At 46.8% G+C, this 22,921-nt stretch overlaps 3 protein-coding genes across 10 annotated transcripts; all 3 read right to left on the reverse strand.

The window, feature by feature from the left end:
- Positions 1 to 11,873: 11,873 nt before the first annotated feature.
- Positions 11,874 to 14,860, reverse strand: LOC135093587 (Y+L amino acid transporter 2-like). The gene is made up of 7 exons (XM_063992980.1): positions 14,628 to 14,860; positions 14,200 to 14,244; positions 13,967 to 14,090; positions 13,684 to 13,884; positions 13,449 to 13,598; positions 12,911 to 13,088; positions 11,874 to 12,350 (listed from the first exon to the last, which is right to left on the reverse strand). Exons 1-7 carry the CDS (start codon positions 14,858 to 14,860, stop codon positions 12,289 to 12,291), a joined length of 993 nt encoding a protein of 330 aa, XP_063849050.1. The 3' UTR covers positions 11,874 to 12,288.
- On the reverse strand, positions 14,713 to 17,980 carry LOC135093650 (putative L-type amino acid transporter 1-like protein MLAS). 4 transcript variants are annotated; one of them, XM_063993110.1, is made up of 4 exons: positions 17,729 to 17,980; positions 15,901 to 16,324; positions 14,968 to 15,188; positions 14,713 to 14,853 (listed from the first exon to the last, which is right to left on the reverse strand). In XM_063993110.1, the coding sequence occupies exons 2-3, from the start codon at positions 16,265 to 16,267 to the stop codon at positions 14,992 to 14,994; spliced, it is 564 nt and encodes a 187-aa protein (XP_063849180.1). In that variant the 5' UTR covers positions 16,268 to 16,324; positions 17,729 to 17,980; the 3' UTR covers positions 14,713 to 14,853; positions 14,968 to 14,991. The 4 variants fall into 4 exon arrangements, with proteins under 4 accessions (XP_063849180.1, XP_063849179.1, XP_063849177.1 ...); XM_063993109.1 differs by having other exon boundaries at positions 15,901 to 16,455; XM_063993107.1 differs by having other exon boundaries at positions 15,901 to 16,521.
- On the reverse strand, positions 16,669 to 22,079 carry LOC135093648 (monocarboxylate transporter 12-like). Of its 5 annotated transcripts, none has more exons than XM_063993102.1 (5): positions 21,044 to 22,072; positions 19,533 to 19,803; positions 18,460 to 19,311; positions 18,056 to 18,247; positions 16,669 to 17,728 (listed from the first exon to the last, which is right to left on the reverse strand). In XM_063993102.1, the coding sequence occupies exons 1-5, from the start codon at positions 21,146 to 21,148 to the stop codon at positions 17,574 to 17,576; spliced, it is 1,575 nt and encodes a 524-aa protein (XP_063849172.1). In that variant the 5' UTR covers positions 21,149 to 22,072; the 3' UTR covers positions 16,669 to 17,573. The 5 variants fall into 5 exon arrangements, 4 of the variants coding, with proteins under 4 accessions (XP_063849172.1, XP_063849173.1, XP_063849174.1 ...); XM_063993103.1 differs by lacking the exon at positions 21,044 to 22,072 and adding an exon at positions 20,750 to 21,009; XM_063993104.1 differs by lacking the exon at positions 21,044 to 22,072 and adding an exon at positions 20,668 to 21,009.
- Between the last annotated feature and the right edge of the window lie 842 nt (positions 22,080 to 22,921).

The following is a 22,921-nucleotide window of genomic DNA, read 5'->3' on the forward strand; positions in this document are numbered from 1 at the left end:
CTGTAAATATTAGATTACTCTCTCTCTCTCTCTCTCTCTCTCTCTCTCTCTCTCTCTCTCTCTCTCTCTCTCTCTCTCTCTCTCTCTCTCTCTCTCTCTCTCTCTCTCTCTCTCTCGAGGACACATGTAGAAAAGGAAGAAAATAAGCGAGGATGCATCTAGAATAGGCTGGAAAAAGCAACGAAACATCTAGAGGACACATCTTGAAAAGGAAGGAAAAAATAGGACATCTAGAATAAGCAAGGGAAAAAAAAGGATACATCTAGAACAGGGAGGGAGGAAAAAACGAAAACACATCTAAAATAGGAAGGAAAACACACAGCTAGAAAGGGGAGGGGGAAAAGCAAAAACAACGAAAAACGGGAGCACATCTAGAATAGGGAGAGAAACAAAGGGCTAGATCTCCGCAGCGTGACCTTTAATTCCGGGTAATTCCTTGGCCCCACACACACACCGCACCTAAATTTGTGGCGACGGGGAAAACATTAACTCGTTCCCCCCAGCAGCCATAATTTGCCGGCATATATTAGTCGACCACTGGTGTTGGTTATGTGGCTAATAATTCTTACCAATGGATCATCTTTTTCCCGCCGCGCCGCGAAAATGTACGCGTAAACAGGATATTGGTGTGTGTGTGTGTGTGTGTGTGTGTGTGTGTGTGTGTGTGTGTGTGTGTGTGTGTGTGTGTTACGTGAATGTACTCGTATCTTCCTACGTGTTTGTTTAGTCTTTTCGTTAATTTTTGTTTATATATGTGTGTTTTATTCTCTCTCTCTCTCTCTCTCTCTCTCTCTCTCTCTCTCTCTCTCTCTCTCTCTCTCTCTCTCTCTCTCTCTCTCTCTCTCTCTCTCTCTCTCTCGTTTATCTGATTATCTGTTTTATTTTTTTGCCCGTTTTGTCTTTCTTTTTTTATCATTTTCTGTGTTTATCTGTTGTGTTTACTTTCCCTTCTTATCTCTCTGTCCGTTTGTCTGGTAATCTTTTTTATCTGTTTACCTGTTTTGTTTTCAAAGTCTTCGGTCTACTTGTCTTTCTTTATTTACCTGTCTGTTACCAATTACCTTTCTGTCTTTCTCTCTCTCTCTCTCTGTTTGCTCTTTTTTTCTTTTCTGATTGCTTACCTTCTTCCCTTTGTGTCTATTTTGGTGCGTGTCAGTGCCTTTTGTGTTTATTTTCACCGCCTTTCTTTGTATCAGTCTAGTTCTGTTTCTTCCTTTCTATTTGTGTGTGTTTTCTCTCCCTTTGTATGTCTGTATACTCGTATGTCTGTCTGTCTGTCTGTCTCCCTTTCTGTCTGTCTGTCTCCCTGTCTAGTCTGCCTGTCTGTCTGGTTATCTGTCTACCTTTGTATCTGTGTGTCTGGTTGTCTGTCTGTCTGTTTGTCTGTCTAACTTTGTATCTGTCTGTTTGTTTGTCTGTCTACCTTTGTGTCTGTCTGTCTGTCTGTCTGGTTGTGTATCTCCATCGTAGGTGAAATGTTCCGCAAGACTCAGTATATTCAGTTGACGAGTTCACGTTTCCACACACTCGCCAGATTTGCGGTAGAAGGTAACGAGCCTTTTCGCGGAACCCTTTGTAACACCGACGCACCCGAAGCAGAAGCCATCTATTCACTACCTTTGAACCACACACACACACACACACACACACACACACACACACACACACACACACACACACACACACACACACACACACACACACACACACACACACACACACACACACACACACACACACACGGGGCGCCTCCAACACGTAGGTATTTGTAATTAATGTCAGCCACACCTTTGATGCCGCACACTGAATAGTACGTCTGTCCAATTAGCACCTTCCCGCCCAGGTAAGTGGGTTGTTGACATGCAGGTGTGTCGAGGTGTACCTGTTGTTGCTAGCCGTTATTCAGATAAACGCGCTTCATTAAGATTACAAGGTGAATAATAATTGTATGTACAGGTGTGTGTGTGTGTGTGTGTGTGTGTGTGTGTGTGTGTGTGTGTGTGTGTGTGTGTGTGTGTGTGTGTGTGTGTGTGTTAATTATCATAAGGTTTTTTGATTGATGTTTTAATTTTGATTGATGTATTAATTTATGTTTTTTTGTTGCTGTTGTTGTTGGTTGTTATTAATATTATTAATATTAATAGTAGTAGTAGTAGTAGTAGTAGTAGTAATGTTGTTGTTTTTGTTGTTGCTGCTGTTATTATTATCATTATCATTATATTTTTATCATTTTTTTTTATTCATTCATGTTTTTTTCTTTTCTTTTATTTATTTATTTATTTATCTTTTTTTTTTTATTCAACTACCAGATTTACTTTCTTCATGGCAACAAAATCGTCCCTTCAAGTGTACAGTCACCCATCTCATTCTCTGCTCCCGCCGCCATTATTCATCTTTCCTCCCTATTTGAATGGCTGTGTTTTCCTCCTCAGAAAGAATTGTTGGGGGCGTGACAAATATCCCCCATCCATCATCACTTTTTACCCCTACTTCCTCTTCCTTATTCACTCTTTCCCCTCTTTCCCTTTTCCTTCTAAGCAAATGCCTCAGTTCTTCATTTTTTTTTTTTTTTTTTTTTCAGTCCTTAAAACTTTTCTTTCTCCTTCATTACCTTCTTTTTTGCTTTCTCTCATCGCATTTCATATCCTATTTCCTCTCTTCTGTTCTTCCCTGTTTATCTAACCCATTGTTTTTTTCCCCTTTCATAATTTCTTTCCTTTTCCCTCTTTTTTTTTTTTTTTTTTTGTTATTCTCCTCTTCATTTACTCCCTCTCTATCTGACCCAGTACTTCTTTCTCTCCTTCTATTTCCCCCCTAATTTATCCCTACTTTTTCCTCCCTCTTTTGTTGTTCCTCTACATCAGTGCCTCTCCACAAACCCTAAAGAGGAAGAGGGGAAGAGGAGAGGAAAAGTGAGCCCCATCCTTTCCACAGTTCATTTACCTCAACAAATCTGATTTTCCTCTTCTGCAGTGCCCGCTCCCGGAAACCCCCTTTATGTGTGTGTGTGTGTGTGTGTGTGTGTGTGTGTGTGTGTGTGTGTGTGTGTGTGTGTGTGTGTGTGTGTGTGTGTGTGTGTGTGTGTGTGTGTGTGTGTGTGTGTGTGTGTGCTGGAGTAGTCGTGGACACACACACACACACACACACACACACACACACACACACAGAGAGAGAGAGAGAGAGAGAGAGAGAGAGAGAGAGAGAGAGAGAGAGAGCATTAGTAGTAGTATTTTCCTGATATACGACTTAATATATTACTATTTTTACCAGTTACTACTACTACTACTACTACTACTACTACTACTACTACTACTACTACTACTACTACTACTACTACTACTACTACTACTACTACTACTACTACTACTGCTACTAGTGTATGGGGTGGATGAATGAATGGATCGATGGGAGTCAGTGGTTTGGAGGGACGGGTGGATGGTTGAGTGGTTGAGTGCATGCGTGGATGTGGTTGAATTAGCAGATGGATGGTCTGATGAACATTACATTAGTGTGTGCGGATCCACATGCTGCCCTCACGAACCCTGTAGTCCAGACGTCTGAGTCTAGAGTGTCTGTAAGCTCCACCACCACCACTACCACTACCACCACCACCACCACCACCACCACCACCATCTTGTGAGTGACGTCACCATCCGTCCTCCATAAAACCGTGCAAATGGAAGCTGCAGCCATCTGTGCTCACCTGGCGTGACACCTGTGCAGGGGAGACCACGTGAAACATGCAAATCACTAGAATATGGAGTGAGAAACCGCATGAGTGAGTGAGAGAGAGAGAGAGAGAGAGAGAGAGAGAGAGAGAGAGAGAGAGAGAGAGAGAGAGAGAGAGAGAGAGAGAGAGAGAGTTCACTTATTCGTATTTATCTATTTGTATTTTTATAGGATTAGGTAAAGCTTGTAATGTCCTCTGTGTGTGTGTGTGTGTGTGTGTGTGTGTGTGTGTGTGTGTGTACGTGCTCCTGAAGGTTACGTGTAGTCCATGAAGGCTCAGATTGGGGCGTAGGGAATAGCACCGTTATTAAGGCGATTTCCGAAAATACTGTCATTTCCATAAAACTCATGCATTTTAATGAGGTCATTTTTCCCTTAACCAACAAGTTTCTATTAGTGTATGCAAATCAACATATCTTCCTGACCACCTTTGCATACGTCACTAAGACTCGTGTCCGCCTTTCTCTTTCTCTCTCTCTCTCTCTCTCTCTCTCTCTCTCTCTCTCTCTCTCTCTCTCTCTCTCTCTCTCTCTCTCTGATATTTTTTTGTTCTATTTTCTTTCATTTACATCCTTTTTTTTATCATAGTTATCACGAATTCTTTCCATTTTCATTCTCCTCTTCATTATTCGCTATTCTCCCTTCATTTTTCTCATTATTCACTATTCTCTCTCAAATGAGGCGTGTCATTTTCACCATCATTTGATTTCCCCCTGTGCTATTTTTCCTACCTCCTTCCTTTTCCTTTCTTCGCTTTTTTTTCTCTACTTTCCTTCTTGTTCCTTACATTTCTCCCACCTTTTTTTTTTGTATATTTTTCTCTGGTTGGTTACTTTTGATACTCATTATATTACTTTAGTGTATTACGTTACCTTACAGTACTTTTCTTACGTTAATTAGATGCACGGTAATATTTCACTCTTAACGTTTTGTCTTCTTACTTTACAGAAACGGAAAAAAGAAAATGAAAATGGATCACTGACTCGCTGGAAGGTGGTGAGTACAAAGAGAGAGAGAGAGAGAGAGAGAGAGAGAGAGAGAGAGAGAGAGAGAGAGAGAGAGAGAGAGAGAGAGAGAGACTTGCATATTTCCTATAAAAAGACAAATGCAAGAAAATAAAATATAAAGAAAAAATATAACAATAACAAAACGAATAAAAAAATAAGAAAAGACAGAAATTAGAAAAAGTAAGAAATAGAAACCAAAAAAAAACGTAAACAAAGTCATTCAGAGAGAGAGAGAGAGAGAGAGAGAGAGAGAGAGAGAGAGTTTCATTTGTGTTCACGCTATGTTTGTATAATTAAGTGTGAAATAACGAAGGTCAGTGACACCAACACTTGCAGAAGGAAAACACTGCAAACATTTCTCTTCTTCCCTTCCCTCCCTTCTTATCCCCTTCCTTCTCCTCCCCAGTAACTTTATCTCTCCTTGTCGTTTCCTTTTTCTTTCCTTATTTTTCTTTCTCTACTTTTTCCTTCAGTCTGTTCCTTTTTTTTATTTTCCTTTCGCTTCTCTTTTCTATTTTTCTTTCCTTTCCCTTACTTACTGTTATTTCCTCTATCTTTTCTCCAACTTTTCCTTGATGTATCTTATTTTTCCCTATTTCCTTCCACCATTTTATCAGTATCATTTCTATTCTTTCCCTCTTCTCCCTTTTCCTTCACTTTCTTTCCTTTCTTTCCCTATCTATCCTTTCCTTTCCTTCTTTCCCCATTCATTCCTTCCTTACTTCTTCCCCTTTATTTATCACTATCCCCTGCCTTGCCTTTATCTCCTCCCTCTTTGGATCCTCTTTCCTTGCCTTCCTTCATTCATACATTTCCTCGTTGTCGTCTTCCTTACTCTCCTTCCTCCTTCTCCTTCCCGCTGCCTCCCTCAAGCCAGCATCCTGAGGAACAATGTGCCACCCTTATAAATATTTCATCATCGTTATGATTTATGGCAACTTGGCGTATTGTGGTCTTGTTTATTGATATGCGTTCGACTTAGAGAGAGAGAGAGAGAGAGAGAGAGAGAGAGAGAGAGAGAATGATGTGAAACGGAAATGTGAAGCAAGAGATGGGAAAAGACAGGAAAAGGATAGGAAAAGAAAAGAAGTGAAGTGAAAGGAAGAGAAGTGAGGGAAAAATAATGAAAATGAGGACAAAGAAAGGGAGACGAAAGGAAGGAAATGGTCAGGAAAGTAAAGAAAGAAGAGAGAGAGAGAGAGAGAGAGAGAGAGAGAGAGAGAGAGAGAGAGAGAGAGAGAGAGAGAGAGACATAGGGAAATAAAGGAGAGGGAAAGAAAGGAAAAAGAAAAAAATGAAAGGAAGGGAAGTCAAGTGAAGGAAAGATAAGAAAAAGAAAATCAGGACAAGGGAAGGGAAAAGAAAGGAAGGAAATAGACAGAAAAGTACATAATAAAATAGAAAAAGAAAGAAGCTTGGTGGGGTTGGAAGCACGGGATCTATATATATCTGCCTGTCTGTCTGTCTGTTTGTCTGTCTGTCTGTCTGTCTGTCTGTCTGTCTGTGCATTTTACATTGGCATACATAACAGCACAGCACTTCCCTCCTCGCACACCTCTTGTTCCCGTAAGTTTCTATTTTAAAGGTAACTCTCGCCGTGGGCAGGACAGCCTGTCTTTAACGGCGCGGCAGCAGAGCGACCTGTTGCCTTTGTTGGGTATTGACGTAAGAAAAGAGAGATGCCATTTTTCCTCACATTTTTCACCTTTCCTTTCCTTTTTCCCGCCCCCCCCCCCCTTTTTTTTTTTTTTTTTTTTTTTTTTTTTTGAACATGAAGCTTCCTTTGTTAGCCATCGCAACTTTTTTTCTCCTTTTTCGCTTTATTTTTAAGGGAAGAAATGTGTGTGTGTGTGTGTGTGTGTGTGTGTGTGTGTGTGTGTGTGTGTGTGTGTATGTATGTGTGTGTGTGTGCTCGTGTGCGCGTGTCTACTGCCAGAAACTTTAAAACTGCGGAAATATTATATGTCTTTTGGAAAGAACGCGGAACGGAACACAGTGATTGGATCTTTATTTCAGGGAATGCCTCGCGTGCACGTTTGGGAACCCTGCAGAGAGAGAGAGAGAGAGAGAGAGAGAGAGAGAGAGAGAGAGAGAGAGAGAGAGAGAGAGAGAGAGAGAGAGAGAGAGTAAAGATTGCTACAATAATAGACTGACACGCAAACGGTAAAGGATAAACGAGAGAGAGAGAGAGAGAGAGAGAGAGAGAGAGAGAGAGAGAGAGAGAGAGAGAGAGAGAGAGAGAGAGAGAGAGAGAAAACCTTCATACTGTAAGCCAACAGCTGACCGCCGCTCAATCCCTGGCAGTATCTCTTCGGTAAAGGCGGGCAAGAGAGGCACCGGGAGGGGGAGGAGGAAGGAGAGAAGGACCGGGGCAGACCAGTAGGAGATAGAGCTTCACCCAGACACCAAGATATTTTACCTCTCCCCTCGCAGGCCTCAAATAACTAAAATGGCGCCTGCCGAACTGTCCAATGCTCTGAGAAGCGACATTTTCCCCACGCCGGCAGATTTTCACCGAAGCCTCAGGGGACATTTCTCGCCCCCTTACCCCCTCCTTGCGGACATTTTTCAATATTTTTCCGCGGCCGGACGGAGCTTCCCAAAATGACGTTTCCCTCTGTAGGAGTTCGAGGCGGAAAGACGATTATTTTCTTATGGTATTTCGGGAATTCGTGCGGGGTTCGGTCTGGCTCACTTCCTCTTCCTACCCTCCATTTTTTTTTTTTTTTTTTTTTTACTATATTTTTCTTCTTCTCTTTCTCCCTTTCTCTCTCTCTCTTTCCTCCCTTCGTCATCGCCTTCTTCGGATCATTTGCGGTCCGTAATTGACACTTCTTTAGACCGTGATAAGAGCGTCACGGAAGCGTCAGGAAGATAGTGAACCCTCCCTTCTCCCTCGAGCACTTTTCCCTCTCTCCCTTCACCCTCACTCCCTTCACCCTCACTCCCGTCACCCTCCCCTGCAAGAATCTCAGTCAGTAAGTCAAGGAATATTCGCTCAGTTGGCAGGAAATGGAGGGTAGAGGGAACAGTTTAACGAGGTGGAGAGAGGGAGGAGGAGGAGGAGCAGGAGGAGGAGGAGGAGGAGGAGGATGTGAATGTGAAGTAAAGGGAAGGGGAGGTAAAAATGGGAAGAGGTGTAATTGTAAAGGAAAGTGAACCAGAGAGAGAGAGACAGAGAGAGAGAGAGAGAGAGAGAGAGAGAGAGAGAGAGAGAGAGAGAGAGAGAGAGAGAGAGAGACGATAGAAAGTTCTGTGCGAGAGAAAAGCAAATAGAGAAGAAAGATGAGATGTAGGCAAGGGCGAGGGGTAGGAAGAGGAAGAGGAGGAGAAGGAGGAGGAAGAGGAGAGTGGAAAGAGGAAGAGGGAAGAGAGGTAACTGGAGGAAGGGCTCTCTCCTTTCCAACACAGACTCAACACCTTTAACGAAACTCTTTTCCTTTTACAATTTTTTTTCCAGAAATGTAAAACTGAGACGAGGGGACTGGAGGGTGCTGCGTCTTGGTCACTCGGGGGAGGAAAATAAAAAAAAAAAAACCTGTCCATCTGAAACATTAAAGATCACGAAGGGAGATAAGCATTAGCAGAAATATTCATCACGAGAATGTCAATAAGTTACGTCACTAAGGAAAATGCGTGACTCTAAAGGTAAACGGTTGTCATTAGGCATTAGAGGTATTATGTAACTAAACACCTGAGCGTCGCACCTGTTGGTATTTACAGGTACTTAATTAACACCTTGAAGTACCTGGATGTCATGTGGGAATATTTTTACTGTTTTCTCTATTTTAGCAATCAGATGTCATAATTCTCTCTCTCTCTCTCTCTCTCTCTCTCTCTCTCTCTCTCTCTCTCTCTCTCTCTCTCTCTCTCTCTCTCTCTCTCTCTCTCTCTCTCTCTCTCTCTCTCTCTCTCTCTCTCTCTCTCTCTCTGCCTCTCTCGTTTATTTACCATTTTCTTTTCGGTACACTTAGATATTGACTTAAAGTGACTACGTGAACTTGATTTATGGATTTTTTTTTTTTTTTTTTTTAATGGAAAAGATGGAGTATAGAACAGTATAGTAGCGTCACTGTCCTCCATTTGAAACTTGACTCCTCTATCGTCTCGACAAGTGTCTTCCTCAGAGAGTACAGACAAAGGGGAGGCGTGACAGCCTGTATTCACTTCGGATCAAAGAGTAGCTCCGTCTGGGAAAGATAGAGGTGATTGTACCGTACAGATTCATAGAGGTGACTGTACAGTGTGGATAATGAGTGAATGGAAAACACGTACTAACTGGTGTGTTCCAGAGGAGTGTGGTACAGTGTAGGGACATTTACCAACTCTTGCGGTGGAAGTTCCTTGTCATTTCCACACAGTATCCTCAAAATAGACCATATGGAACCCCATAGTGCGTGTGATGGTGTTTACTTGGCGCTGCTCACGTGACCTGCCGGCAGGGAGGCAATAAGTGCTGATATTTACCGTTCCATTGTCCTGGCGTCTAAAAGGTATTAGGGTGGAGGGCGTGGCCTCGCTGCGGGCTGACAAACGACCGCTAACCATGCACCTGTTGGGTGCCTTGTTTACCTGGCGGCTGACCACCACAAGCACCTAATGCAGCACACCTGCCCTTGATTAATCTGGTGAACTTAAACCACTCAGATTTATTTCCATCGTGTGGCAACGATTATATCTATGATGTTCTCTTGAGTGCCCCCTGGTTTATCTCTCCCTGGAACACAGAAAATGTGGAATGTTAAGGTACACGCTGGTAAATTAGAACTACATTCGTATCTGTGACTTGAAGGAAGTGTTAATGCTTAGTAATTCTGTAAGGAATGCAGCAATCTTAAGGGGAGCTTCGGCACTTCAGGTTAAAGTAATGTTAGTGTCTGAAAATTTATATAAGATCTAAAGATATTCTAATAACTCACCATCGTTTAAACTAAGTATACCATGTTTACTTATTTGTTTATATTGTGTTTTATTATCCATTTATTCATTGTACTGATTTATTTGCTAAACTTAAATTGAGTTTGCTTGGAGGATGAAAGTACCACAATTATCTGTGCCAAGTGTCTTCACTTCGCTGCTTATCGACTATTGCTATCGGTATAATTTGATGTTCCTTAGGTTGACCTTCCTTTTCTTCTAATTTCTTGACATAAAAGGTGAAAGTGTCTTGTTTTCAATTTACGTCATTATCTTTTCCAGATGGCTTCATTGATGATGGACAATCTTGGGTTTTCTTCATCCCTCCCCTGTTCTTTTTTTTTTTTTTTATGTTGTACTATTTTCTTTGCACACTCTTCGCTAACTGGGACAATCCTAAAGGTGGACGTCTGTTTGATGTTGCTCACCGCACGCTGCTCTTTTCCCCGCACCTTTATAAACCTAATGATGAAGATTTTCCTCACACACACACACACACACACACACACACACACACACACACACACACACACACACACACACACACACACACACACACACACACACACACACACACACACACACACACACACACACACACACACACACACACACACACAGTCCCCTCAGCAGTGCTTGCGTGGGCCGCCGGTAAACGCGGTAATCACGTACCTGTCTTGCCGCCGCAGGTGAGCCATTAATCGCTACTAATTAATTGGCCTCGTTAGTGGCGCCGCCCGCTAGGCCGCCGCGTGGCCCTGCATTGGGAGGCAATTTGCACTGAGCCTAATGTAATGAAGATTGGAGAGGAGAGAGGAGAGGAGCAGCGATGGGAGAGGCTTTGCAGTGAAAGAGCATTAAAAGAGGCAAGATCAGTAAGAGCAAGGAGGAGGAGGAGGAGGAGGAGGTGGAGTCATAAAATCTTTAGTTTCATCGTAGTTCTAAACAACATAAAGATAAAAAAGAGTAATGCAAAAGAAGAATAAACTGCAACTGCAGCAGCACTGTTAACCCTTCTGGTGCTGCTTGTGAAAAGTGCATTATCTAATCTAAAGTGAGGGATGGAGATAGTGAAAGAGGGGGAGGAGGAGGAGGTACAGAGCAAAAATGATGACAACAGCTCTTATTTCTTTTACTTTTCCTGACAAATGATAGCAGCTGCAATTTATACTCTCCTGCTCCTCTTTTATTATGCTCATAGTTGTATTTTGTTTGTATATTCGTTTATTCAATTATTCATTTACTGATTTTATGTATTTTTAGCTATTTATTTACTTGTTTATTTCTAATTCTATATTATATTTTCTAAACTATATTCTTTGTTGTGGTGTTGTTTAGTATGCTTTGTAAGGGTGTACAGATGCTATTCTACTTGAAATATATAGCAAGTAGAGACACAAAAGAAACTGGAAAACGACAACACTTCACTCAGACGTTAAAAGAGAGAAAAAAAAAATCCTGATTCTCGCTAGTGGACTGAGCGGCGGTCGAGTCAGCTGGGACTGAAGACATCACGGAGACCAAAGCTGAATTTGAAATCGAGGGAAACGAAGACAAGAAGAGAGAAGAAAATATTGGGGTTTATCTGCACCAGTTGTATCCCCGCCGATGTGGCGCGAGATGCAGGTGTGTGTGCAGGTGTGGGGAGGGGGAAGCGTGATTGTGTGGTAATTTTATAACAGGAGCGTGGATGAAGCATAATGAGTGAAAGATGAAGTGAGCATGACGTACGTGTGTGTGTGTGTGTGTGTGTGTGTGTGTGTGTGTGTGTGTGTGTGTGTGTGTGTGTGTGTGTGTGTGTGTGTGCGTTAACCAGTATGTACTATACACACAATTACCAAACTTCATAAAACCATGTCATTGTAGCAGCTGAGTGAGTACAGCCATTATTAACTTAAATGAATTAACTTGAATTCGAAAAATTTCATTCCGAACTTAATAAAATCTGTAATAGTATCCAGAGTGGAATGTAACTGATGCTTTTCTACTGAAGGGACAGAGACATGTTTTTCTTTTTTTTTATTCTTTTTTGTCTCTTCTTTTCCTCCTCCTCCTCCTCCTTCTCCTTCTCCTTCTCCTTCTCCTTCTCCTTCTCCTCCTCCTCCTCCTCCTCCTCCTCCTCCTCCTCCTCCTCCTCCTCCTCCTCCTCCTCCTCCTCCTCCTCCTCCTCCTCCTCCTCCTCGTGCACAGAGCCTTGCACAAGGGTGTTCACAAAGTCAGTGATGAGGCTCGTTTATTCAAGCTTCATGACACTCTGTACACAAGCAAGGCAAAGGAGTAATGTTACCTCTCCTGACATTAGTGTGGGCGCCCGTGGAGGCCAAGGAGACTCCCTGGGCAGGACTGTGAGGCTTTGCGTGACGACCAAGCAGTGGACTAAATTTTAACTTGTGGCGACAGTTTTGTACTAAATAGAAGCAAACAAATACATCAATCAGTAAATCCTGAATGGCCGGTCTTGACTAGGTGACTTTTTCTTCTGCCTGCTCATAATGACGAGGGTTTTATAAATAAAATTTTTAAAAAATCATATATACAATGAACGATATGCGAGATTTGATGGCCATCGTCAACAACAGCAGCAGCAGATGGTGGTGATAGTGATGGTGGTGGTGATGGTAGCGAGAGCACCCTCTCAGGCAGCCTTTTCTTCCGGCAGCGCCCTGAACACCAGCTGGCACCAGACGGTCAGGCGTCCTGCAACACAGTCACCAGCCTTACTCCAGCCATCATGCACACCACACCAAACAACACAACACTGCCACATCACAGCTAACCTTTCCTCTCACCCTGATTCTCTCCCCAGTCATCATGCACACCACTCTAGCCACCACTACACTGCCACTGCTCCACACACCACGGCTAACCTTCCTTCTCGTCCTGATTTTCACTCCATTCCCCCCAACCAAATTTATGTTCCCTTCATCACATTGGACCATATTCTGAAACACTTCTGGCCGCACCTCCACGACTTTCAAGAGGCTTTAGTTGAAGTGACCCGGTTCTAGTTACAGGTTAACAAGATATTTACATTATTAACAGGAAAAAAAATTGAGAATCTGTCTGTTCATCCCTGTGACATTGGGAAACAGTCGCAGTGAAAGGGAGAAGCGTTTTTGAATACGGGCTATTATTTCATCTTCATTTTCCCATCCCTCATTCACCCCAGCGTTCCCTCTTCACCTGGCCGCTATTTGAAGCGACCCACACCACAGCAGCCTGATGTCACTACCTCACCACAACCCCTGAACACTTACGCAGGAGTCGTGAGAGTTTCTCCGCGATGTCCTGCCTGTAGATGGCGAAGTAATAGACTGGAAGGCCCGAGGCGATGAGGACGAGGCCCACGCCCACCTCCAGGGGACTCTGAATAGCGGGCAGCACCAGCAGGAACACCTGGATCACGGAGAACACCACGGGCAGCCCAAGCCACACCTGGGAGGGGCGAATACAGTGGACGAATAGTACATGGTAGTCACGGCGCTTTATTGACTAACTTTCCACACTCACTTCCACTCTGCTTAACGTTTTTCCTCTGTCTAAGCCATCTGAACTGCCTATAATCTGCCAATAGCTGGTTTTGTGAGGGGATTGTAGCAGATCAGAGGGCTTAAGCCTGGGGCAACACATTAAACAGTAGAAACAAGTGTGACACGGTAACTGATATCTAACAGCGAGTACGTGCAGCGTGACGTGGTGAATAGTGTGAAGTGCACAGTGCGGCTTACAGCCGTGCAGCTCACCAGCAGCATGCCAGCCGCGGTGAGGCAAGGGTCAAGGGGCGCCGGGACTCACCTTGAAGGGTCTGGGTCGGTCGGGCTGGTTGTAGCGGAACCAGAAGAGTGCAAACATGCAGCCCAGGTTGGTGAGCGTCATGGCGTAGGTGGAGTAGGTGATGAGCAGCACCATGTCGGTGGTGATCAGCATCAGTAGGAGCCCGACGCCCTGCAACGAGACACAAGCGCTGTCATCTTTACGACGAAGGAAAGCTGTGTGTATGTGGCTTTTTTCCCCCTGCGGCCAGACTCACATGAAGGACGATTGCCGGCACGGGCGTGAGATGTTCAGCGTGCACGAGGGCGAACGCCTCTGGGAACTGTCCTTTCCTCGCCCCGACGAAGAAGAGACGTGACTGCGTAAAGATGGCCCCGTTGGTGGAGCCAAATGTGGAGCAGATGACGAAGGCGGGCATGATCCACGCCATGACACCCAGTGTGCGGCCGGCGAACGTCTAGGGGGACGAGGAGAGGTAAGGGCGTGAAGCAAGAGACACAGTGACAGTCAACAAGAAGCCCCGGCCCTTGCCCGCTCACCACGGCCACGGCGTCTGAGGAGATCATCTCGGTGGGCGTCAGCACGGCCAGGTAGGCGGCGTTGGTGAGCGTGTAGATCACCGTCACCAGGGACGTGGAGCAGATGATGGCCAGCGGCAGGTTCCTGTGGGGACACACTGTTTCACGTTGGATACAGACCGCCAAGCTGCCGCCCTCCAGCTGTGTCGGGCACCTCGTCACAACACTCACCAGCTCACCACACCAAGACTTACCTGTTTGGGTTCTTCAGCTCCTCCACCACGTAGTACAGGTTCTCCCTGCGGGGGAAAAACTGAGTCAGCAACTGTTCTGCACTGCCAGCGCTCTCTCTCTCTCTCTCTCCTCCTCTCCCTCCTCTCTCTCTCTCTCTCTCTCTCTCTCTCTCTCTCTCTCCTCTCTTCTCTCTCTCCTCTCCTCTCTCTCTCTCTCTCTCTCTCTCCTCTCTCTCTCTCTTCTCCTCTCTCCTCCTCTCTCTCTCTCTCTCTCTAGCTCTCTCTCTCTCTCTCTCTCTCTCTCTCTCTCTCTCTCTCTCTCTCTCTCTCTCTCCTCTCTCTCTCTCTCTCTCTCTCTCTCTCTCTCTCTCTCTCTCTCTCTCTCTCTCTCTCTCTTCTCTCTCTCTCTCTCTCTCTCTCTCTCTCTCTCTCTCTCTCTCTCTCCTCACCATCCGCTGTAGGAGAAGAGACTCTGGTAAAAGGCGGAGGCAATGGCGGCGGCTCCCGAGATGGTGCCGTGCATGGGGCTCCTGTAATTGTCCAGGTGTCCTGTGGCCAGGTGGACCGCCCCCGCCACGATGATCACCGTTAGGGCTACCACCTTGCTGAACGTGAACACATTCTGCACCTTGGCCGCCCACTTCACGTTCACGCAGTTGATCCACGAGTGGAGGCCTGGCATGAACGGCAAGACAATATGAAGAAATTGCCAAGTCCTGCTTATTAGAGTTGTTTGTTGCTTATGTGATGTTTGTTCGTGTGTGTGTGTTGAGAGATTTCGACACTCACATATGAGGAGGGCAGCGACCAGTCTTACAGCCGCCTCGGGACGGCCTCGCACTCCTCCAGGACGGCTCGCAGCAGGTAGTTGGCGAAGGTGAGAGCGACCACCGCCCCTCCTGCGTTGTTGCGCACCACAGCTGTCACCCACACGTACAGGAATGCCGGCAGGGGTCCGAACGCCGCGTGCAGGTAGGCGTACATACCGCCGCTCTCAGGGATCATGGTGCCTGGTGTTACGTAGGACAGAGACCAGACGCATTAATGTATAACTTTTTTTTGCCATTATTTATATTATTCCCTTTAAGCCTTACGCTGCTTGACAAATTTTCTCATTCATTGCTTATAACTTTTTAAACAAGTTCTTGGGCTAAGTTGGCATCAATATTTCAGCGTAGAAAGACAAAATTAATCATTTATTTTTTTCTTTCTCTCCAGTGTCTCCATGCAAACAGTTTTTACATTTAGGAAAATTAAGGAAGGATGACCATCGCAGCAGAAGGGTTAAGATAGACAATTTATAACATTTCAAGTGGTTTCAGTAATGATGCAACAAAGAGTGTGGAGGTGTTGTCAGTCTCCTTGGCGTGAGAGGGACTCCGCTCAAAGCACATGAAAGCGGCCTGCCACTCGGCGTAAAGCCAGAGGGACCGTTTTCAAGACCACTTTCTCGAGTCAGCCTGCCACCTCACCTTTATAGATGTTGTGTTTGTGCGAGTAACCTGGTGGCAATTATTCTACTTTGTTTTCGTTTTGAGCATTATGAAAATGGCGCTGCTAGCACGAATTACTAAAAGAAACATGCGTGTTTATGTCAGGCTGGTCCCGCCTTCAGCGGGACCAGTGAACAGGAAACAAGTTTCAGTGAACAAGTCACTGAAACATTGTTTGTAGTGGTGTAGTCTGTACATTTGTGAGTGACTGCGACTGATCGTAACTCACCCAGCTCAGCGAAGCAGATAGCACCCAGCATGGAGAGCACCCCGCAGGCCGCCCACACCGCGAGGGACATGCCCACGCTGCCCACGTAGGAGATGACGCCCTTGGGAGACACGAAGATGCCTGAGCCGATGACGATGCCCATGATCATTGTGATGCCCTCCAGCAGGCCAAGCTCCTTTTTCAGGCGCACCGAAGCCCCCTGCTCTTTGGGGCTGCTGGTGGGGAGCTCAGCCACTGCTGTGTTCCTGGGATGCCCCTCCGCTTCCAGATGTCCCTCTGTTTCCATGTGCACGTCTGCATCGTCTTTGGGAGGTTGTAGACGTTTTTCAAAGGACGGATCCTCCCCAGCATATCCAGGGTTGTCCATGACGCCACGTGCCTGGACGATGCCTGGACTGCCTCGTGACTGTTGGATCAGTAAGACCTGGAAGCAACAGCCGTGTATTGCTTACGGTTGTGTGTGAGTACGGCAAGACTCTGACCACTCTTCTTCGTTAAGTCCAGCAGCCGTGTGGCCACAGCTTGCAGGCGACACCGGAAGGCTCAGATTGCTGGCTGCGTATTGTTTAGATTTTAAGTCTCACCTCCACACCGCGCGCTTTCACCTGGCCGTCCCTGACACTGTATGGTCACCACCAGCATCAGTCCACCTTTACAAATATTATTGACATTTACTTCACCACTTCATTCCTTTACTTACCCGAAGAGGCAGAATTGCACTTTTTTTTTTTTTTTTTTTTAAGATATCGGGCAAATCACAAGACCAACTATTGCTATTTATTTATTTTCAATAATCGAAAAGCTGTTAATATTTTATAAATGAATAGATCTAGGATAAAGTAATCTACACTACCGATAGAAGAGATCCGCGCCTCGGTGGTGGCCGCGCTAACAGGACGTGCCAGGACCTTGCGAACACGGCACGAGACCACAAGCAGCCGTTGACCCGTATGATGGTCCAAGCACTCTACGGCGTACGGAGAGGCGGGAGTGCATGCCCGGATGGGGGGGAGGGAAAATAGTGATCTTCAGCGGGGAGGGAAGGACTGTGCATCGCGAGGAGCGGAGTGAGGGTAAGTGTTCGTGTTGTGATGAGGGAGGAGGAAAGACTTGCCGTGTGGAAGGAAATGAGGGTGCATTCCGCAAGGAAAGGAACCAGTGTGACGTGAGAAGAGAGTAAGAGTGCGTGTCCTGGGGAAGGAGGAGGGAGTGGATTACTGGAAGAGGGAGAGCGAGAGGGATGGAGGGAGCGTAAATCTTGAGGACAGTGTGCCCTTGTCCGAATTTGCCGTTCACTTCACCTGGGTGCGTGACTCAGGGCCACACAAACACTAGGAGTGGTAGGGCGCAAGGGCACGCCGCTCACACGCTAAATGTTTGCAGGCTGGATCGGAACTAGGCTGTGGCTGCGTTGTCCTTGCCACACCTGCAGGGCGGGACCGCACCGGATGGACGAGTGGCGGGGCAAAAACTGAGGACGAACTTCATTGTCACCACAAATGACTGATGGTTAAGAGACAATGACTTTAATCGCGGCGCCACCACCATCGCCACCGCCACCGTCGTCGTCACCACCACCACCACCACCACCACCACCACCTCTACTATCCCCTCAGCCACCAGCACCACCCAAGAAGATGTATTGTTGCAGTAGTAAGCCGCCTGGCGGAGTGTCACGCCCCAATGCTGCTTCTCTCCCCAGGCTCCTGGCGGCTCTCATAGGCCTGTGCAGCAGGCATGAGGAGCCACAGGAAGAAGCTGAAGCTCATGAGGCTCGCCAGCACCCACATGCTAACGGCGTAGCTGCCGCTGACGTCACGGATCACACCTGCGAGAGAGACTGGCTGCAGGGACGACACACGATCGAGAGTGAAAGTAAGAGGCAGTGCAGGATGAAGGCTGCTCCGGGACTACATGACCGTGGGAGGAGTGAGACTGGCAGGACTGGGCCAGGGAACCGTTGTCGTACAGTGTTGCAGGCATCCTACCAGCACTCAACCCCACCCCCAACCCTCACACCCTTCCCTTTCCCGCCACCACCCACCTGTCAGTCAGGCATGTAGCGGAGGGGAGGAGAGGAAACCTGCCCTGCACTGACTATTGTGTCATGATATCCAGTGTAGCCACAGTACTGAGGGGGACACGCAGTACTCACCCACCACAGGTCCTACAATAAAGAAGCCGAGCGCCCCGAGGAGATTCCTGGCGCCGTAGACAGAGATGAGGCAGCGAAGGCCGACCACTCGCGTCATGAGGAGGTTATTGAGGCCGTAGAACATGCCCGCGGCACATCCCCACACGCCCATCACTGCCGCCTGCCACACGGCGCCCATCTGGAAGGTGAACACTGAAACACACAATATTATTATCTGACCCAACAACACATCACTTCGCTGGAAAATGTTAAATGCAAGTCCATTTTTCGGTCACATACATCAAGAGGAAGGAGTAACTGGATTAGAAAATTGGGTGATGAGAGTAAGTAACCACAAGTGTCACCTCCGTGGGAGTGCCGCGTTTAGTGCCACTCCCACCGGCACAGGAGGAAGTTAGGCTTACCCAAAACGGAGGTTGCCATGGCGGCCATGCCTGCCATGTAGCACAGCCGCATGTTGAACCACGGCAGGTCGGAAAGCGCCGACACGCACAGCCTGGTGAAGAGGTTACTCATCCCAGCGATGGACAAGCACCAGGCGGCTGTCTGGAGCGGGTATCCTGCTGCCTGGAGGGCGAAGGGCACCATCACCAAGAAGTTTGCCTCCGCGTTAATGATGAGAGACGAGGCCAAGCCGATGATGAGGCAGGTGGGCTTCCGCAGCACCCGCATGTCCCTCACCACAGACCGCAGCACGCGACCCAGTGTCCTGCACAGACCACATGCACGACTCCTGTCCCTCCACGCTGCAAGAGGCACAGCGGGAGCTTCCGTCTTGGCCACAATAACCACAGTGTGGACTGAGAACGAAGTGCCTTCCCTTTCCGCAACACTGGTGCTTTGGGATACGCGCCTGGGCGAGGGCGCCACACACAGTGGGTCATCCGTGCCCTCTTTACTGTCGTTGGCGACCTTCACCTCCGCCCTCTTTGGTTCTTTTGTCTTGGCGTGTGAGGGCAGCAGGGATGAGAAAGTACCGGTGTCCTCCATTGCGATGTCTTCCTTTGGTTTCTTCCAATGCCACTCGACGGGCTGGAACACTGAGGCCCCCACCACTGCATGGAGGGTAATGCCGCCCAGGACGACGGTGGCGCCCCGCATTCCGTATTCCTCCTGCAGCAGACGGATGACGAGAGGACTGACAAAGTGACCCAGCCCCGCCCCGGCCACCAGACAAGCAGTGGCGCGGCCGCGTCGCTTCTTGAAGTAATGAGCCAAGATGAGGTAGCCGACGCAGGAGAGCCCATTGCCGAGTCCTGCTACCAAAATGTAAGTGTCACATTGCTCTGTTCCACCAGCGGCACGACCAGAAAACAATGAGATATCTACATAGGCACGCGGAAGGTGTATTAATTTAGTTCTGCACTACTTTTAATGAGCTGAAATATTATGAGGAAGTAAATAGCAAACAATATACTCAGGTGTAACAATAGAGAAAGAAACAGCTGCTCTCACTGTGACCTGCTCTCTCACTCACCACAGCCGAGTGAGAAAGTGATGAGGAGATGGAGGGGCGAGGCGGCGAAGGCACTGAGGGTGAGGGAGGTGGCGGTGAGGAGCGTCCCTGTGACGGCCACCCTCCGGAAGCCAAACTCCTTGGTGAGGGTGCCCACCACCACGCCTGCGAGGCGCCACACCACCAGGAAAGTGTTGAAGATGACGGCGATGGTGGTGTAGGAGGTGTGCCACTCCAGCAGTTGCCGCGAGAACAGGATCCCGAAGGAGGGTAGTAGCATGGGCACCACCAGCTGGAGAGAGAGAGAGAGAGAGAGAGAGAGAGAGAGAGAAACCTTTATCACATTATATGCTCGTAGTGCAGTAAAATCGTAATTCATGTCTTGTCGTATCATAGATATCAACTTGGTCTTCTCTTGCAGATAATTAAAAGCACCAGTGTAGCTACGTCAAACATCTCTCTGCGACGCTTAGGCACAAAGACTGCCATTATCAAAGACCTTTCGACAAATAACACCGTGTGAAAACTATATATACATTTATACGTATATATAGCTTTCACACGCTCTTATTAGTCCACAGTTCCTCTGTGCCCAAACATCGGAAAGGAAGATGTTTGACGTAGCTACACTGGTCCTTTTATTCACCTGCAAGATCCGGTTCCCCACGGACCAGCCTGTCTCAGAATTGGTCTTCTCTTCCTACACTGAGGACGGGAAGTGTTCACGGCAGTGCCAGAGCCACACCCAAGCGAACACACGACCGAAACCAGATAATACTTAATACGCGTAGATCGAGCCATAAAAATCTTATGTATCTACCAGGGTGTAGATAAGATGACATGGCAACGCCTTCTGTGTAATTGGTTCATGCGATAAGGACGTATCTTTTAAATATCTTTACACAAGAGTGTTATCTCCCTGACAGGAGAGGAGATGGCAAAAGACGTCATGCCTTGTCTTAATGTTTGAGTAAAAACTGCCCTCTTCTTCCATCTTCTTTGTTTTCCTTTTGCGCCACATTGGGAATACGGAGATAGCGTCCTAACTGATCGGCGGCGCCGTGAGCGGCCAGACCTAGCTCGCCCTGACCACGGCAGGGAAAGGACCTATCTTCCTATCATTTCATTCTCGCCACGGTGTGGTGTGGTCACTCACCGCTGATAGACAGGAGGAGGAGGAGGGACGCGAGATGACCAGTGGTAACTTTAGTGTCAGGAATAATGCCACTGTGCCTTACCACGGTGACTGCCAGATGTGTTGCAGCCTCATTCCGACGCACCACCATAGTCTGATGTACCTGCACGACCCCTTAGTTTGACCTTCTTAAGTTGCCTCTGAACACGTCCTTTGGTATACTTACACCTTAACAAAGATAGGAATTAACGCGTACGTGTGCTTGGTCACATGTTTTGTGTTTATCTGTTCTTGTAATGTGTTTGGTAAGCTATTCAAGCTTGTGTGCGCCCACACACACACACACACACACACACACACACACACACACAAATGATAAGTGTGGAGCGCCACTTACAGCAATAAGGAACACTCCTGCAGCCACCATCCATCCCCAGCCGCCATCAGGAGGCTGAGGCTCGCACTGACTCTCCTTGGCTTCCTCGGGCGCCGCTGCTGCCATGCGTGCACTGTGACGCAGCGGAAGTGCACTCCTGGGTCCTTCTTGGCGGGGAGTGTGAGTTGGTCGCGCTTCCCCCCAACACTGCCTCGCCTTGACCGTCAACCAAACACTGTCACATGTTCACTACATTCTCGCTACTAAAATGGGACACTATACCAGACCGTGACCGAGCATCTGTAAATCACACTTAGAGGGACGACTGAGACAATTTACCACAGCACCTCCACATCACAGTCCCTGCTCACCGCGTAGGTGCCAGTGGATGACTCCCTGGCGCCGCTGCCCTGCTATTGTGGTGACGCTTATGTATTATCCACCTGTGTGTGTGTGTGTGTGTGAGAGAGAGAGAGAGAGAGAGAGTGAGAGTGAGAGAGAATGTCGGTATCTGCGTGGTGTAGCGTGCTAAGAATGTACGTTATCACAACTGTTCGTCCTCAGACACTTCTCATAGCTGTCCTATTTTCCTTTTCTTTCCCTCACATATCGTTCAGTGACTCAACTCCATCCCATCCCCACCCCTATCCTCCCTCCCGTCTCATCTGCCACCCTCTTCCGCTGTGTCCTAACATGCCGGATACCCCCAATCACCAGGCTAGGCGAGGCTGGCTGAGAGGGGCTGGGGAGGGAAGAGAGGAATCGCTTAGAAAAATAAACCTTCACAGACACGCGTGCTTGTATGTCTCTGTAGCTGTGGGGACATGCACGTCGCTATCATTCTACGATAAGGATAAGCTCATGACATTCGCTGTTACTACGAATTGTATACTTATCTTCCTTCTCCTTCATCCTCCCTTCTCTTTCAGCATTTTTTTTCTTTATGTAAGCGTAGGTTAGTGTGGATTAGTGAAGTCAAACAGCACAGCGAAAACATGAAGCTCCTTTGTTGTTTGTAATCTTATGTAATCCTCCTCCTCCTCCTCCTCCTCTTCCTCCTCCTCCTCCTCCTCCTCCTCCTCCTCCTCCTCCTCCTCCTGTTTCTACAAAGTTATAAAAATAACATTGGTGATCTTGATGCTATCTATTCCAGTGAGGTGAAGCGAGTCGTGCTGGGGACTAATCGTCACGCTGCATCGCAGCACGCTCATCCTGAGTTGTCTTTAATCTCATACTGCCGATTTCTTACATTTCAGTCTCCATTTCGTTTGTTTGTTTTTTTCTCTCAAGCTTCTGGTAAGTCTTCAGAATGATCGTACTCGTGTGGACAGACTATTTTCTTTGTAGCTGTTTCCTTTCTTTTTAATTTAGCCTTTGTTGAACTTACGTAAGCTATTTCTACGGTGTGTCTTGTACCTGAATTTTAAGATAGATTGTGACCATCATGACGTTTATTAGGATTGAAAATCGCCCACTGGCTTAGAAGTACCGTACCTCTCTCACCCACACCATATTTTCTTTATACGCGGGTATAATTCACTGTTTTTGGTCACACGAACTCAGTTTCGCTATGTTGTTTGACTTCACTAATCCACACTAACCTACGCTTATAAAAAAAAAAACGCTAAAAGAGAATGGACGGGATATTAATTGTAAGATTGCACTAATGGGAAAAATCCGTCTCGCAGAATGTAAGCCACTGAGAGAGAAAAATAAATAAATAAATAATATGACCGACTTGATGTAAATGTTGACCATATTAGTTATTATTACTTGTCACAAAAAGACTTCACTCATGATGCGGAGGTAATACTGAAATAACACCGATATTTTCCATATATAATGTCCTTTATAGGGCTGTTGCTAGCTTCCCTGGAGTCCGTGTGATAGATAATATGG

Source organism: Scylla paramamosain, chromosome 43, assembly GCF_035594125.1.
Source record: "Scylla paramamosain isolate STU-SP2022 chromosome 43, ASM3559412v1, whole genome shotgun sequence".
Taxonomy (NCBI): domain Eukaryota; kingdom Metazoa; phylum Arthropoda; class Malacostraca; order Decapoda; family Portunidae; genus Scylla; species Scylla paramamosain.